General features: G+C 47.8%; 7 protein-coding genes across 7 annotated transcripts; 3 read left to right on the forward strand and 4 right to left on the reverse strand.

Annotated features, from left to right (window-relative positions):
* Window positions 1-131: 131 nt before the first annotated feature.
* Window positions 132-4,581, reverse strand: F5147DRAFT_588154 (CPSF A subunit region-domain-containing protein; the record flags this gene model as incomplete). The annotated part of the gene is made up of 15 exons (XM_041432068.1): window positions 132-345; window positions 398-581; window positions 628-736; window positions 788-1,036; window positions 1,088-1,353; window positions 1,400-1,553; window positions 1,608-1,727; window positions 1,775-2,243; window positions 2,298-2,732; window positions 2,787-2,932; window positions 2,980-3,291; window positions 3,345-3,462; window positions 3,509-3,988; window positions 4,038-4,309; window positions 4,375-4,581. 15 exons carry the CDS (start codon window positions 4,579-4,581, stop codon window positions 132-134), a joined length of 3,735 nt encoding a protein of 1,244 aa, XP_041285155.1.
* On the reverse strand, window positions 4,573-6,207 carry F5147DRAFT_621207 (Mdm33 family-domain-containing protein). Its single transcript, XM_041432622.1, has 2 exons — window positions 5,607-6,207; window positions 4,573-5,550 (listed from the first exon to the last, which is right to left on the reverse strand). The coding sequence occupies exons 1-2, from the start codon at window positions 6,061-6,063 to the stop codon at window positions 4,790-4,792; spliced, it is 1,218 nt and encodes a 405-aa protein (XP_041285156.1). The 5' UTR covers window positions 6,064-6,207; the 3' UTR covers window positions 4,573-4,789.
* On the reverse strand, window positions 6,208-8,802 carry F5147DRAFT_841459 (cytochrome P450 oxidoreductase). The gene is made up of 4 exons (XM_041444380.1): window positions 8,510-8,802; window positions 7,877-8,444; window positions 6,873-7,828; window positions 6,208-6,818 (listed from the first exon to the last, which is right to left on the reverse strand). Exons 1-4 carry the CDS (start codon window positions 8,690-8,692, stop codon window positions 6,342-6,344), a joined length of 2,184 nt encoding a protein of 727 aa, XP_041285157.1. The 5' UTR covers window positions 8,693-8,802; the 3' UTR covers window positions 6,208-6,341.
* Window positions 8,803-9,394: 592 nt separating this feature from the next.
* Window positions 9,395-10,180, forward strand: F5147DRAFT_728026 (uncharacterized protein). Its single transcript, XM_041439295.1, has 3 exons — window positions 9,395-9,453; window positions 9,502-9,586; window positions 9,641-10,180. The coding sequence occupies exons 2-3, from the start codon at window positions 9,503-9,505 to the stop codon at window positions 10,118-10,120; spliced, it is 564 nt and encodes a 187-aa protein (XP_041285158.1). The 5' UTR covers window positions 9,395-9,453; window position 9,502; the 3' UTR covers window positions 10,121-10,180.
* On the forward strand, window positions 10,181-11,698 carry F5147DRAFT_644393 (UDP-galactose transporter; the record flags this gene model as incomplete). Its single annotated transcript, XM_041433138.1, has 6 exons — window positions 10,181-10,244; window positions 10,300-10,339; window positions 10,397-10,421; window positions 10,475-11,393; window positions 11,451-11,590; window positions 11,640-11,698. The coding sequence occupies exons 1-6, from the start codon at window positions 10,231-10,233 to the stop codon at window positions 11,696-11,698; spliced, it is 1,197 nt and encodes a 398-aa protein (XP_041285159.1). The 5' UTR covers window positions 10,181-10,230.
* Window positions 11,699-11,846: 148 nt separating this feature from the next.
* On the reverse strand, window positions 11,847-12,966 carry F5147DRAFT_790858 (phosphotyrosine protein; the record flags this gene model as incomplete). Its single annotated transcript, XM_041443057.1, has 6 exons — window positions 11,847-11,913; window positions 11,975-12,090; window positions 12,206-12,345; window positions 12,400-12,461; window positions 12,511-12,633; window positions 12,719-12,966. 6 exons carry the CDS (start codon window positions 12,964-12,966, stop codon window positions 11,847-11,849), a joined length of 756 nt encoding a protein of 251 aa, XP_041285160.1.
* Window positions 12,967-13,120: 154 nt separating this feature from the next.
* Window positions 13,121-14,908, forward strand: F5147DRAFT_728031 (CobW domain-containing protein). Its single transcript, XM_041439296.1, has 9 exons — window positions 13,121-13,155; window positions 13,211-13,278; window positions 13,341-13,454; window positions 13,510-13,576; window positions 13,631-13,640; window positions 13,693-13,881; window positions 13,938-14,047; window positions 14,102-14,148; window positions 14,200-14,908. The coding sequence occupies exons 2-9, from the start codon at window positions 13,256-13,258 to the stop codon at window positions 14,801-14,803; spliced, it is 1,164 nt and encodes a 387-aa protein (XP_041285161.1). The 5' UTR covers window positions 13,121-13,155; window positions 13,211-13,255; the 3' UTR covers window positions 14,804-14,908.
* Window positions 14,909-14,923: the final 15 nt, after the last annotated feature.

Raw genomic sequence — 14,923 nt, forward strand, 5'->3', positions numbered from 1 at the left:
TTTTGTCTTCATAAGGGGTACTCTCATTCGCTTGGTACCAATATTGATACATTACGGCATGTTTGTGATTCGATGATCAATGATTGGTTTAGAGTAATCGAATTGCAACTTTGTTTATTCCCCTCGCTCGATCAATGCATGCTTTGCATGCTCTCAAGCACCTTCTGAATCCTGTCTGCCGATATCGTGAGTTTTTCAGGCTCACTTTGTCCATCCATAATCCGTTTGAGCGCCTGGGGGTTTCCCACAAACTGTAAGAAGCGCTCGAGGAAGTCGCCATCAAGGAATCCGAAGGATGACGCATCTGCGTCACTGCGACCGCGGACATTCTTTGGCGCGCGGTACCTATGCGCAAAGTGAATTGAATGATTATTGAAGGTACTGGCTCATGACGCACTTTGTGTGATTTGGCCCTTCTTGTTTCTGGATATAGTTGGACAGGTTCCGTTGAAGGCCTGTGAGATCCAAGGCAAGGTCATCGGCAAGGTCGATGATCACACCGATAAGGCCCGCAGACGTGAAGAACAATTGTTGGGGCTGCATCGGCGAGTCGAGCGAGACCTCCTGAGACGACAATGTGCCTAAGATGCGTAAGTATGGGAAAGTGACGATACAGCGCACACGTACCAGGCAGGAACTTGTTGACCAAGTCCCCAAGGAAGTAATTCCCGTCTCTCTCGAGGAGCTCCCGCGTTCCCGAGTCCTGGAGACTGAATGTATAGAGGTTGTATTCACTCTGAGCACAAGAGAATAAGTGTACAACGTCAAACAATGCACTTCAGCTTACATTTGCACCAATCAGGGTGGAGTCACTCATGAGCTCGACACAGGTGGGCCATAGTGGGCCATAGTCTCTGGCAATCAAGTGCAGTCGGCTGTCCTCGAGCCGCAACATCGAGATCGAGCTGATTGCATCACCTAACAGAATTATATCGCCGCGAGATGCGAGGCTCGTCACTAGATAGTTGTGGTTCCAGGTTGCTATTTTCGCCATTATCATATTTCCGCTCTCTGTGTCCATCTTGAAGACAACGACCTGCGGGGCAAATGAGCAGTTGCGTATACAGTTTATAGGCTGGTTCGTTACCATGCTATTAACTGCCGCAGCGATCATAGAATTCACGGAAGTCAAGGCGTAGGGGCATCCCTTGACGTCATACGAAGTTACGACAGACATGTTTACCTGCAATGCATTCGACGTCATTTCCAAAGTAAAAATACGTCCCTTGGAGGCTTCGGTGTCTTCATCTTCGAGCGTCACTGCTGCTACACACAGATAGGATCCGGAATTTGCTGTGAAGGACAACAGTGACGTCGGTTCCTCGCCTTGCTCCAGATTAAAATGCCCGAGCTCTATTCATATCATTAATGACCATCTTACGCGTTGAACCTAACTCACTATTGAACGATATGTCGTCAAAGACTTGTATGGAGCCATTGATATCCTCTACATCTCCGATGCGAGCCGGGGTTATGTAACGGCATGCGACGGCAAAAACTCTAAGCGCAGGAATATGCGTAATGCGTAAGGGATTGTTGAGGCCGAGAGGTATCTGAGAACTAACTGTCAGCGGGACTCCTGTGGAACGACAAGTACTTTAACTTACAGAGCGAATATGTAATTTATCAAAGTTGTTCACGTTCCCAAAGACCAGGCCATCGGAGTTGGCAAGGACTATGGACGATGGGTAATTACTTGTGCTCAATTCCGCTGCAGCTGTCACATCCTGCAAACACGTTGGTCAAGAATACTGACGCGAAAAATGTCACATACCTTGAGTATAAGCGGCGAATACATCAATCTCTCTTTCTCCCAGAATAAAATTGCTGTCCTGCTTCCACACGCAAGCACTGTTTGTCTCGCACCAATCCGACACGAACGCATTGTTACGGGAAGACTTCCGATGGAAACCAATTTCTGATCAAGCAATTGATCATTTCGATACAGAAATGACGCGATGGAACCATCCGTAAGCCCGATGAGTAGGTGTACATTTGAGAACTTGGAGTCATCAGACGTGAAATTGTACAACAGCAGTGAGCGGGGTGCAGAGGGGAGTACAGGAGACGTTGTAACCGTGGGCATGGTTCCATCCACAAGTCTCAGTGAGAGTATCTCGACGTGCTTCGATGTCCAGAATCCGACCACAATATTTAACGCGAAACGCTTGGCTGGATCCTGTGGAAGACACGAGACGGCTGAAATCTCTGCATCACGATTATTGTGCACAAAATTGCGTTCTCTGCAATGATGGACAACAATCAAATCAAATCTTCACCTAGATGTTCAGACTCACCTCAGCTTGATAAATCGTTTGTCATCCAGAGTCAGCAGCACCACCCTCCCCCAGTTGAGTGCAAGCACAACCTGGCTCGCGTTGATACTCGCGGCTACGATCTCTCGCCCCTTCCACAGCCCCTCTTTACCAGGATCTGCAAACTTTTCCAAGGTCCATGGTTCACCAATTCTGGTGTATTGTTGCACATCAGGGTCATACTCAAGTAATAACAGGCCCTTCGAAACAACCTGTATAACATAACTAGAATCTGCATAGTCGGACTTGTTTTCCGCGTTGTACGTGCGTCGAAGGATATTTGAGACTGCGATGGTAGGTAAATCGATGATAAAACCAGTGTTCTTGTCCCCGTCAATGCTGGAGATCGATGAAGCGTTGTCAAAACGAAAAACATGCGTTTCCTGCAAAGTTGAGACCACGACATGTGCATAATCGCTTGATTTTATCATCAGCAGTTCTAAAAGAGGTCGGGACGAATGACAAACTTACGGTGCACGGTACATTACTTTCAATGGCCAGATCTGGGTGACATTCCCGAGCCCCTGAACTATCGCTTTTTCGGAAAAGTCAGCGCCACTCCGTATGACTTTGATGCTTCCCGTGCTTCTGCCACCAGAGCATGTTACAATTTCGTTCTGCATCACCTCAGCGTCCAAAGTCAGTAGACAGTCATTTGACATACCTGTCCACTGCCATCAGCGTCGATCAGCACAGCATCAAGTATCGGAGCGAGGTTGCTGAAGGACTCCAGCTCAGTGACATAACTCCCCAATCCAACGACAACATAACCTGATGCATCGGTGTTTCTACCTGACACATGGGAGTTGAGTGCGTTAGGGCTGATGGTTGGTATCGTGGATGGAACAGGCAATGTACGGGCGTCAAACGCAAAAGATGGAGTAGTAGTAATCTGGAGCAATTGCGAGCTACCAAAGTGCGAACCATTGTAGAAAACTTGATTAGCAAGGTAAGTTAATGTAGTTGGTGCAGACGTCTTAGTAAAGATGATCAGAACGAGAACGACCAGCGGGACTTGAGCAGACCTACCTCCCCGAGTGCCATCAATGCCAGCGTTGTGCCTCCAGAGAGGTTTATCGAAAGCAACGCGAGCTTTCCATAGCGGTCCCCAATCAAGTACTTCCGCTTGTCGTCAACATGACACCATCTAATATTGGTGAGCCCGTAGCCTCGATCCTACAAACGGAACTCACGCAGTGACTTCTGCCCATGGCCATTCTACCGTAGCCCTAGCTTTCCTCTTCTTCCACTCAATCCCTTTCTCTTTAGCATTTGCTTCCGTATCTCCAGTAGTTTTCTTCTTATCTGCACGTTTCTTCTTGCTCTCCCTCTTAGCCCGCGTTTCGACGTCCACAAAATCGTATAGCATGATCTTTCGCCCACCGATGATGAGGATACCACCTTCAAAATCATCATCGTCAACCTTATAAGAGGGGATATGTATGATAGCAGGGGTTCCGTCGTCGTCCATGGCTGTACTAAATAATTTGCCTGGGACAGGGAGTGAGGGGAGGAGTGGCGAGGGTAATGTGGAAAGCTGGAGGTCCTCAATAGAAAGGTCGCGAGTAAGAAGTTGGAGGCGTTGTTGGTAGTCGATGTGCATCATTGCCAAGGTATACATATCCCGAGAAGTTGACACAAAGGTAATATCCAGAAGGTTGAGCTCAGTTATTCTGACGAGAAAATATGAGTAAAATTAGTGCGAAAAATGCCACGACATACGATGCATCAAAGTCATGGTCATATCCTCCGTCTTGGTCAAGCACCACGACCTTGAGTTTGCCTGTGTACGCGCTCACGACAGCCACACCCCCTGAAGGATCAACTAGAAGGGTGTGGCAGAATTCTGCCGGCCGAGCACTGCGCTCAGACAATGAGAGATACTTCGTGGCAGTAATCTCTGTTGACCCTGCGCCATTTACAGTAAAAGATAGGAATATAAGCTCTGGCTCTGGGTGATCGGTAAGCACGAGCAGGCTGATACTGCTTCTACTCTAGAAAACGAGTCCCATAATCTTAATATGACACTACAGACGTGTTTTTTGCAGTTGTTGCTCACCAAGACTGGCACAGCTCTGATAACTCGGACTCTTCCCCAGATATCAAGACCCTGTTGATGACGGAGCCCTTCTGGAAGTAGCGCATATATATCAAGCCTATTTGACTTTGCAACGACAAGAAACTCTGATGGGTGCTCATCTTTCAACCTAAATTTGAGCGAATCTACGACAGATGACGCCGGGTGAAAGGTGGTAACGACCTTCATGGTGAACTGTGTTGCTAGCACAGCCACTACCTACACTATAGAAAGGTTTAATCACGTGAACTTCTAAAGGCGGCCCAGCCCCTATCGATTGTGGTGCTTGCAAGTGCAGTAGAGCATGGTGTACAGAATCCAGATCTAAATGACTAGGTACACTAGCGTCGTTGTGAGATTCAGAAAAGCTGGTTGGTGGGAGGAGTAAGTATGCAAGCTAAGTTCCGAAAAGACTTCGGGCTAGCAGCGTGACTGCACTACCTGTAATAGCACTGCCCACAACAAGCAGTACCTCCCGGTCTTGAATTATTCGTGATATCGGATGCGACCATACTGATGAGTGCTCTGGCCCAACGTCCGCTTGTTTCCCAGGGACAGATACTGTCACAGTTGGCACTGACAACGACTCGCTAGACAAATCTCGAGCATCGTATGCCGCCCTTTCCACAATCTCTGAGGTCAGTCCCTCTTGCTTTACCAACCGCTTATCCAATTTCGCAATCCCGAACTCTATCAAAGCTTGAGTCTCCGCAGCCATTTCTTCCACCTTCTTTTCGAACGTTTGCGCCAGTCTCCGCCTCTTCCATGGCTCAACCACTATGATCGCCAGTATGAACACCACCACGTTGACCCCAAGCACCATCATACTCCCATAGGTACTCGCACTTCGGATCTTGTCACTCCACACTTGCTCCTCGTGGTACCTAGCCAGAATGGCGCGCATGAGCTCAGCAAACTCTCTATCCAACGCATCATCATTCTCGGAGACCTTGGCCTTCGTCGCGACCTCGTGTTGTTCCAGTTGGTGATCTGAACGTACAAGAGAAGTGAAGGCGCTGACGTCGGCGTCTGTCCACGAAGATTTACGCTGCAAGAGCTCATTCACTTGGCGCTGGGAAAGAGAGCGCTGTAAAACAGCATCGTCATACGCTGTCTTAGCCTCTCGAGCTGCTTGACGAGTAGCCATGATTCTAGCCTCTTCGTCAACATAAGTCTCAGTTGTAGCACAGACACAATAAAGGAGTGCAGCACACCTTGTTCGACTACCCGTTGTTTAAGCGAGTCAATCTCCTCATAGCCCGTTACGCGATTGAGTTGAGAGCCCAATTGAAAAAATCTTGTGGACGTCTTCTGCGTGAACTCATCTGTGCGTTGACGGAGTCCATTTGTTTGCTGTTTGAATCCAGCAGTTGCAAGTGCAATCCAATCTCCGATACGCTGTTTGATGGTGTCTAGATCGTATGTGGATATCTTGGAGTTGAGTCGCCGAGGAGAGTCGGACTGGACCTTTGAACCAGCAGGCACAACTCCGGATGGATGTTTAACGCCTTCAGGCACGTTAGCATGAGTTTCCTGGCGGGATTGGGCTTGCGAGTCAACATTTGATGGCCCCGGCGACAGAGATCTCGTTGATTGCGCATTGAGGCGCAGACATGAATGGGAGAATGTGCGCAGATTGTTTACTGGTCTCCATACCCTAGTCCGCAGCATGATAATGCCTAGACCAATGTAGTTGAGCAGAAGACACACCGGTTCCGAGCCGCACCGACAAACGATAGATCTGGCTAGCGCCTGAAGCTGACAGAACAATTATTCTATCAGGTCTTGCTTATGGGAGACTCAACAAATAAGCTACAGGAAGATTGCAACGGAACGACAAATATTCGTGCAGTTTACATAAATCTATTGCAATATAATATCAGTGTCGTGTCACGGCGTGCTGACGTGTCATAAGCTGGCAAATAAATGACCCAAACCAATGATATCCTTTAGCTCCAGACATCCAACATTAGCCGTGAGCGTTCTTTCATCAGCTTGATCTCAGCCGCGCCTTCCGCCTCACTCCCACCCTTCGCTTCGCCCAAAATCCGCGCAAGAACTTCTTCTACTGCCTTACTCATCGCTTTGGCGTCACCACAAATGTATACATATCCCTTCCCATTCAGGATGGCGTCCGCGATATTTTTCCGGTCATCCCAAATGAGATCCTGCACGTAGATCTTGCTACCATCAGGCTTGTATGGCGGCTCCCGCGAAAATGCGCAGTGCATCGTGAACTTGCCCTTCAGCTCGGCAGTATATTGTGGCCACTCGTCTTTGTAGAGGAAGTCTTCAGTTGACTTACGGCAACCATAGAAGAGTGAGATTTGACCCCAATCTGCCAGAGCATCATCGCCGTTCTTCTCAAGTGTTCGGCGGGCAAGAGCAACACGTTCTTGGATGAACCCTCGGAATGGCGCAACACCCTGTGCCGTATCTGTGAGCGGAAAGCCGCAAAGTATTCTAACAAATAGACTTACAGTGCCAGGCCCAACCATGATGACAGGGCTCTTGGGGTTTGTCGGTAGCCTGAACGTAGAACGACGGACGTGGACAGGAATCTTGTAAACATCCTCAGCCTTGTGCGCCCCACGGGGACCTTCGATGGCATACGCCGGCAGCGATATATGTTCAATTCCTTCGCTAGCGTCAGCGGTCTCGCCATTAGCGGCGTGTTTGATATTAAGCAAGAAGTTTGAGCCAACACCATGTACCCAACGAGAAGCAACGAGCTTGTTCGCAATGGACTCGTATTTGAGAACAACAGCCGTCACGTGTACGGAGGTAGGGTTAAGCTTGGGGCTGCTCGAGATAGAGTAATAGCGAGGTTGCAAACGAGGAATTGATGAGATGACAATATCAAAGGGAATAGCCCAGGCAGTGGTATTCTGGGGTGTAGGGTGGGCATTTATGTCATTGCCTGCAGCTAGTTGAAGGACTTCGCCAAGCTTTAAACATCCATTCGCGACAACAGCTGCATACTCATCCTTGTTGGAGGTGAGGTTACGCATGAACGCATCGGCCTCAGGGGAGGGAGCAAACTTGGCAAGAACACCAAGAATCTGACGACCGGCGACAGCACTGATGTCAATGTAATGGCGGAGGACGCTGATATAGGTTGAAGGGACAGGGAATGGAACCTTGGCAAGAGCAGGGTCGAGAGAATCGACGTTTATAACGGTATCCTTCTTGGAGTAGAGTCCAAGTGCACAAAGGAGACGGTCAACCTCAACGTCAGGGTTGAGAGGCCAGACGCCGACGTGATCGCCATGTTGGTATGTGATTCCAGAACCTTCAATGTCAAGCTCGACATGGACGCAGTTACGATCTCCACCAACTTGGAAAAGTTCGCGAGAAATCTTGACCGGAGAGGCGTACGGGTTCTTAGCATCATGGATGCCTTTGGTCTTTGTAAGGGCACGTGCAGAAAGTTCGCCTACAGACCAAAATGAGAGGCGTACAAAAATGCACAGCGAGTGCTTACCAAGATATACTTTTTCCGGAGGGTGCGATTCTAATTCGGTAACAGCAAAATCTGGGGTATCACCACCCTGACCCTCCTCTACACCCAAAGCTTCAGCGAATGCAGGCCAAAAATTGTCCTTCCACTCTAGGTAGTCCTCTTCCATGCTCTTATCGTCATCTCCCTCACCGCGCTCGCCGATCCTGACTGCGCCCATTTTCGTGAGCTCGTCATCTACCTGACGTGCTATGGCATTGTAGTGTTCGTAAGTCCTGTTGCCCAAACCAAAAACAACATATTTGAGGCCCTCGAGCCCATGTTGACCGTTACTGAACTCAAATGCAGAATCGGTCAAGTTTTCCATGAGCTGAACTGCGTTATCGGTAGGTTCACCCTCGCCATAGGTAGCCATGACAAAAATAACACAACTGTCCTCGGGGACTTGATCTAGATTCTCAAAGTCGTATTCCTCGGGGTCGCAGACAAGAGATGTGAGTCCGAACTTGGTTTTTGCCTCTTTGGCAATGCGGATTGCATATTCCTCAGCAGTACCAGTTTGCGAACCATAGAATATGATGAGACGTTTTTTCTGAGAAGAATATCAGATATATGATACATTGATGCGATCATGAACCTTGGAAGCTGATAGCTTACCCCTTCCTTCATTTTAGCAATAAAATCTCGTGGATTTCCATGGCCGTTCGCAAGTTTCGAAGGGGCAACTGGGACAGCTTTGGGCGTCGAGGAAGAGAATATTGAATCACGAAAAAGATATGCAGCAGCTAGGACCACGCCCAGCGCAAGTATTGCGACGTCCGAGGAGGACGCGACAGCCATTAGTGGACGAAACCTAGAGGAAATGATTGTAGTAGTGGAGAGAACGAAACCGAGCTTGGGAAGAACAGGAAGAACAAGCAGGAATAGTCGCTCGAGAACAGTTAAAGGACAAGAAGCACAGCGATGCAAGGCACTAAAATGCCGACGTGGCGAATGTATCAAATTTCCCACGTACATTTCCGAATCCGATTATAAGGGTAGGAACAGTATTAATTAGTCAGCACGATAAAACACTTGAATTCAATTCATATCAGCTAGTACAGTACAGACGGCATGTTTCAACGCTAGCTCAACTAGTTGATCTGATCGTATCATGAGAGCGATACACAATGATACCCACCTGTGCCGGCAGAGGCCTGGATCCGGAAGCGCCGGTGTCATGTGGTCCGATTTCTATGAATATTCCCATCTGGGCGAATTCACCGGTATTCAAACCACGGCCCAGCTGTCCTGACTAATCATAGTGACTCATAAGTACATGCAGTTACTCCAGCTGTTCGCAGAAACCATTGGACAAGTGTACTAGATCCAGTCTCGGCGGTCCGATCAATCGGATTCAGATGGTGCTGTTGCTAACGAGGACTTCGCTAATGAAGGAATGGTCTAGCTAACTACGTGGCTGTGGCTCTGCCAACAGACAACGTTACGCATTTGGGCAACAGATAAATCTTATGTAAACGTATGTAAGCTGCCGGTAGAACCGTTCGTTTGAACTAGTACTCAGAGATCATTTCATCCATTGAGTATACTTATAAGTATTGGTGCGACAAATTCATGTTTGCTGTCAGCATCTGAGTCCAGCTTTACAGCATGGATTCACCTTGGGAGGAGGACCCACGAGCAGATTATGCTCCCGAAGCAGACTGGGCAAAACTCTCTAATGAGTTCACAAACGTACCATGCACACTCATGTTTCATTCTTCCCTTGATTGATATTTCCATCTGTAGTCTGGATACCGAGAAGGGATAATCGCAGGCAAAGAATCTGCACTTCAAGAGGGGTTCGACGCTGGTTTCGCGCATGTAGGAGTTCCGATTGGCCGTGATCTGGGATCAATACGTGGCGTAATCTCTGCGATTGCATCATTTTTGAGCTCAAAAAGCCAAGAAGACACAACAACCCTAACAACTGCACGCGAAATATCATCTTCGCTCGCAGGCATTCGCTTCTCCGATATCGTTCCTGTCGATCAGGAAGCAGAGCAACACGCCAGAGAGCATCTTGATGCAAATGATGATCTAATCGAACAGAGTGAGGAACTTTTGCAGAAGAGAGAGATGGAGGGATTAGAAGATATGCTGCAGAGGCTCACTGCTGGTACTACAAGTAAACCGTTGCAGGGTAGGCCAACTAGAGAGGACATAATTCGTTTGAAGGAAGGTATTTTTACGCTGAGTGCCCAACTGGGCTTGGATATCACACCCTAGTTTGGGGTTAGGGTTAGGTCTTACTATGACACGTACCACTTTGCAACTAAACTAATTACGTTCAAACTTGTTTCAACAACACCACCACCTTCACCTTGTGTGCCCGCACAATGTCGGTCCTTCGGTGAGCCCTTTCACTAAAAGAGCCCGCGTCTGTGTTCATGAGCTTTGAACGACAGACTTGGACTATGTGTTCTGGGAGTCTACTCCATGTTCCTAGTATGCTAATTTCACCAGTTCTGACGAAAGACAGCTGCTCACCAGCGTTGTATTCAGCTATGGGCTGTGGCGCAGGAACGACGTAAGTACAACGTATAAAAACAACCAATTGCATGAACTAATACAAGCTCTTAGTATCAGTTCCGTTTCAACACATAGACGGACAATCAACAGACAAGTTCAAGTCTGCGCTCTTCCTTGGGACTTGTCAAAGCTTCCTGAGCTCGCTGTCTGCCCTCGCATACATACTTATCCGTGGAAAATCAGGGTCATCACTATCATCTCTACTGGGCCTGGACCTTGCCTCCATGGTGCAAACGAACAATTCATCCAATTCCAAAACAAACGGATCTTCGAGCACTAAAGTCAACGGCCATCCCCATTCCTCAAGCGCGCATTCTCACACTTATTCGTCCACATCCAAAGCTCTCCTCTTGCGCTACCTTCAAGTATCGGCTTTTATCACGCTAGCCGCTCCGTTTGGCTTCGCAGCCCTCTCGTACATAACGTATCCTACAATGGTCTTGGGGAAGTCTTGCAAGCTCGTCCCAGTGATGCTCATGAATTTCGTCATGTACAGGAGGCGCTTTGCTCCACACAAGTACATCGTAGTCGCGATGGTCACAGCCGGAATCAGTGTCTTCATGGGCTTTGGGAATGAAAAGCCATCAAAAGCCTCATCCAATGGAGAGCAGGGGTCTCATAGCCAGCTGATTGGCATTCTCTACCTTTTTATCAACCTCATTCTCGATGGCGCGGTGAACTCGACGCAAGACGAGATGTTCGCTCGGTACAAGGTGACCGGACAACAGATGATGTTCTGGATCAATATATTCTGTACGCTATTGACTACGGCGCTTGGAACCCTTCCCTTGCCGCACATCCCTGTGCTTCACCCCTCGAGCGGTTTACAATCAGAATTTGCAAATGCAATTGGGTTTATAAGGACGCATCCTTCTGCTATCATACCTCTAGTCCAGTTTTCCTTGACCGGCGCTCTTGGGCAGCTGTTCATCTTCGAGACGTTACAGCATTTTGGATCGTTGACTTTAGTGTTCGTAATCCTTTTATGGGGTTTCTGTTACGCTCTTTGCTCATCACAAATTCGCAGAATGATTACCTTGACAAGAAAGATGTTCACCATGGTTCTCTCTGTAGTAGTTTATGACCACAGACTCACCCTCGGGCAGTGGGCAGGCGCGGGCATAGTGTTTGGGGGCATCTCAGTTGAGGCGTGGGTAAAACGCAAAGGTCAGAGCCTTGTTGCTGCTGATGTCTTATGTCTGATTACTTTCTTCAGAGGTCCACGCAAAGCGTGTTCTACAGGAGAAAGAGAAGGCAAAGATCAAATCACTATAGATCATACCCAGTTGACAGCTGGGTCATATCGGATCCCAACAGAACTTATACCATTCATCATGACAGGATACGAAATACTTCTAAAACAAGTATACAATAGTGGTAGACTAAACAGAGAGGGAATGAAGAAAGCTCCAAGAAAGCACGGTCATAGATCTGTTGCCATTGCGTCGTCCCCTTCTGCGTCAACTAATGCTCTTTTGCGGTCTTCCTCTCTGGTGGATTGTTAAACTTGAGGCGCACAAAGAATGGGAATTGATCTAAATATTGACATACCTAAAATCCTCCTCCTCATCATCGTCATCTCTCTTCCTCCGGGAGACAACTCTTTGCATCTGCCCTTGTGGAAATCCGGCAACAGCCACGGATGCCTTGTATATTGACTCGTATTCCTGGAGCACAGCATAAGAACATAAAGCTCTTCATAGAAGGTTTCGTTGGAGTGCAAGATAAAGGCTCGAGGCACAGGAATGCAAAGCCAACCAAGCTCGGGGTCACAAAACTCACCTTGATCTGTGTCAAAAAACCACCATTTGGCGAAATACAGTAGCGACGATTTTGAACAAGGTGAAGAGCATCCTCCCATGACAACTGACAACGCTGCATGACGAACATGACAACAAAGGCAGGTGAAAGGGAAATCCCGCCTGTATTGTAAGTGGACTGAGTTGGCGCTGCAAACAATCAAGCGCAGAGCGCACCGTTGCAGTGAACTAGAACAGTGCCCTTTCTATTCAATGATTCAGTAATAAAATTATGAGCTCTGGCTGACTGTTAGCATGTTCACGGAATATCGTGCAGCAAATACGCACTCCGGGAACAGACGAATGACGTTTTGGTCTTCGTTATCCTCCACGTCCAACACAAGGTACTCGAAACGCTCTGGGAAACGTGGTTTCACGGAGAATGCTTCCTTCTTATCGCGTATACAAAGTCTTTGGATATAATTTCAAGGGATAAAATAAGAGACGGGTTGATTAATCAAGTAGGTCGTCGATTCAAAGAGGGTTGGAACCTCACATGTGAGTGACGCCAAGCGAATTGAGCACCTCGAGCGACTTTGACGCTTGGAAAGGGCCTAGTAGAAGGCCAGGGATGATCTCTTGACATTCCCGACGCATTTCATACCTGGTAAATGGGACGCATTCATAGCCGTGGCGCAGGAATGTGTGCGGCGCATACCTCCATTCCACATCTCCTGGACCCTGGATCAGGTTTTTGAGGGATTCATCTGTGAGCGGAAACACGCTGTTCGAAGGAGTTGACATAGTGGATGGGAAAGACATGTGCATCAATGAGCACTAGTTGTGCCATAAAACGGAGAGCAAGAACAAGCTACCGAGAGTAATACTATAGTATTTCATAATGTTCGGAAGCAGTATGGTCACCATCCCATCGCCGGCGGCAACTTGAAGCTTCTTCGTTCTACAACCTGAGTCAATTGATCCGCCCGACCAGTGAGTCACATCTCCGTATACATGGTCGTTCACTTTTATCAATACATGAAGCCAGTCACTTGAAGCGAGTTCCAAATTTATAGCATTCAAGATCAAAGTCATGGACTTCGATGATGATATACCGTATGTTCGCGGTATGTTTTAGTCTGTCGCTCGTCTGCATTGCTAATGTTCTTGCTTACAAGGACATTGATCGAGCATGAAGATAAACAGCTCATGCCTGATTCTGCCTCGACTGGTCGAGTACCATGTACAATCATCAGTGGCTTTCTTGGGGCGGGGAAATCCACCCTGCTGAGGTACGCGAAATGCTCGACACCATGCGCACCATGCACCTACCTCATTGTTCATTAGGCGTATTCTAACGGAGCATCACGGGTATCGAATAGCCGTGATCATGAATGAATTTGGCGATACATCAGTGAGCAATGTTTTAATTTGCTCATGATTACGTCTATTAAACTTTCGTTGGAAGAGCATCGAAGGTTTCTGTTACTATCCTGACGATGTGAACTTCCTCGCTAACATTAAGCATAGCTAAAACCATTAATATCTCTTCGGAAGATGACCCGACAGCAGAGAAGTCACAGGAGCTCCTTGAGTTGGCAAATGGATGTCTATGCTGTTCTATCAAAGACGCTGGCGTAGCTGCTATTGAGAAACTTATGCAAAGGAAGGGTGCCTTTGACCACATCCTACTAGAAACTACTGGCCTTGCTGATCCTGGTAGGCAATCCATGATTTGTTCTCGATGTTTTTCATATGACTTTTGTGTCTCCTAGGCCCTATAGCTTCTATGTTCTGGCTTAATGAGGAGTATGCCACTGGTTTAGGTCGACAGATTTCCTTGGATGGCGTCATTTGTGTCGTCGACGCTGTCTTTGGTCAACAGGTACATCGACGCTTTTCTGACTTGTGCAAGTTTCTCCGCTAAATCATACTCTAGCAAATGGAAGAAGATCATTCTGTCGACGGCGTTGGAGAAAGCCTCAGGTGATTGTGAATCATGTCTTGAATCTCGTTCGCGACTTACAACATCTCCAGACAAATAGCATGCTCCGATGTTATTTTGCTGAACAAAGTCGACCTGACATCGGAAGAGCAATTGCGCTCGATTGAAGAGCTCATACAAAGGGTCAATCCCTCCGCTCCAATTCACCGAACTATCCGCGGCCAAATCGATCTAGCGCATATAATGAACATCAATGCATATGCAGGGGGAGCAAAGGGGTTGCAATCTGCACAACACCAACGTGGTAACAATGACAATCATGACCACGCGGGACACACCGTCTCCTCTAAGCACTACGAATTGCGTGGCATATCTAGTCTGCAGGTTACTCTTCCTACATTAACCCGCCATCGTCTCCAAGAACTAGACGAGTGGATACGTACGGTTCTGTGGGAGAACCGAATCCCGGACAATTACCATCAGATTGGACTATCTGAACTCAAGGTCCTTCGTTGTAAGGGTCTTTTCGTGATGGAATCCGGGGAGCAGTACGTTCTACAGGGCGTGCAGAGTATGTATGACTTATCCTTAGTAGAAGGGGATGTTACAGGTATTCCCGATTCAGGGAAGTTGGTGTTGATCGGGAAGGGTTTAGATGACTCGGTTAGGCAGAGCCTTAATAAATTGTTAGTGTAGGGAGCTCAGGTTGTCACATATATGCTTGGAGACAACTTGACAAGCGCTTCGCGATTTCCTTATCCGGTTGATACAAAACTCGCTTCCGATGGTCCACCGGCCCGGGCAAGTCATAACTCA

This window comes from Suillus discolor (assembly GCF_016758755.1).
Source record: "Suillus discolor strain FC423 chromosome Unknown F5147scaffold_134, whole genome shotgun sequence".
NCBI lineage: Eukaryota > Fungi > Basidiomycota > Agaricomycetes > Boletales > Suillaceae > Suillus > Suillus discolor.

Bases quoted from the DNA above. Each gene is read 5' to 3' on its own strand.
- F5147DRAFT_621207 (XM_041432622.1), bottom strand. From the start codon at position 6,063: ATGCTGCGGACTAGGGTATGGAGACCAGTAAACAATCTGCGCACATTC. The intron at 5,551-5,606 runs GTGTGCTGCACT...ATGTTGACGAAG, and splicing joins ACAACGGGTAGTCGAACAAG to AGGCTAGAATCATGGCTACT.
- F5147DRAFT_841459 (XM_041444380.1), bottom strand. From the start codon at position 8,692: ATGGCTGTCGCGTCCTCCTCGGACGTCGCAATACTTGCGCTGGGCGTG. The intron at 7,829-7,876 runs GTAAGCACTCGC...TTTGGTCTGTAG, and splicing joins TCCGGAAAAAGTATATCTTG to GCGAACTTTCTGCACGTGCC. The intron at 6,819-6,872 runs GTAAGTCTATTT...GATACGGCACAG, and splicing joins TCATGGTTGGGCCTGGCACT to GGTGTTGCGCCATTCCGAGG.
- F5147DRAFT_728026 (XM_041439295.1), top strand. From the start codon at position 9,503: ATGGATTCACCTTGGGAGGAGGACCCACGAGCAGATTATGCTCCCGAA. The intron at 9,587-9,640 runs GTACCATGCACA...TTCCATCTGTAG, and splicing joins TCTCTAATGAGTTCACAAAC to TCTGGATACCGAGAAGGGAT.
- F5147DRAFT_728031 (XM_041439296.1), top strand. From the start codon at position 13,256: ATGGACTTCGATGATGATATACC. The intron at 13,279-13,340 runs GTATGTTCGCGG...CTTGCTTACAAG, and splicing joins GACTTCGATGATGATATACC to GACATTGATCGAGCATGAAG. The intron at 13,455-13,509 runs GTACGCGAAATG...ATTGTTCATTAG, and splicing joins GGGAAATCCACCCTGCTGAG to GCGTATTCTAACGGAGCATC.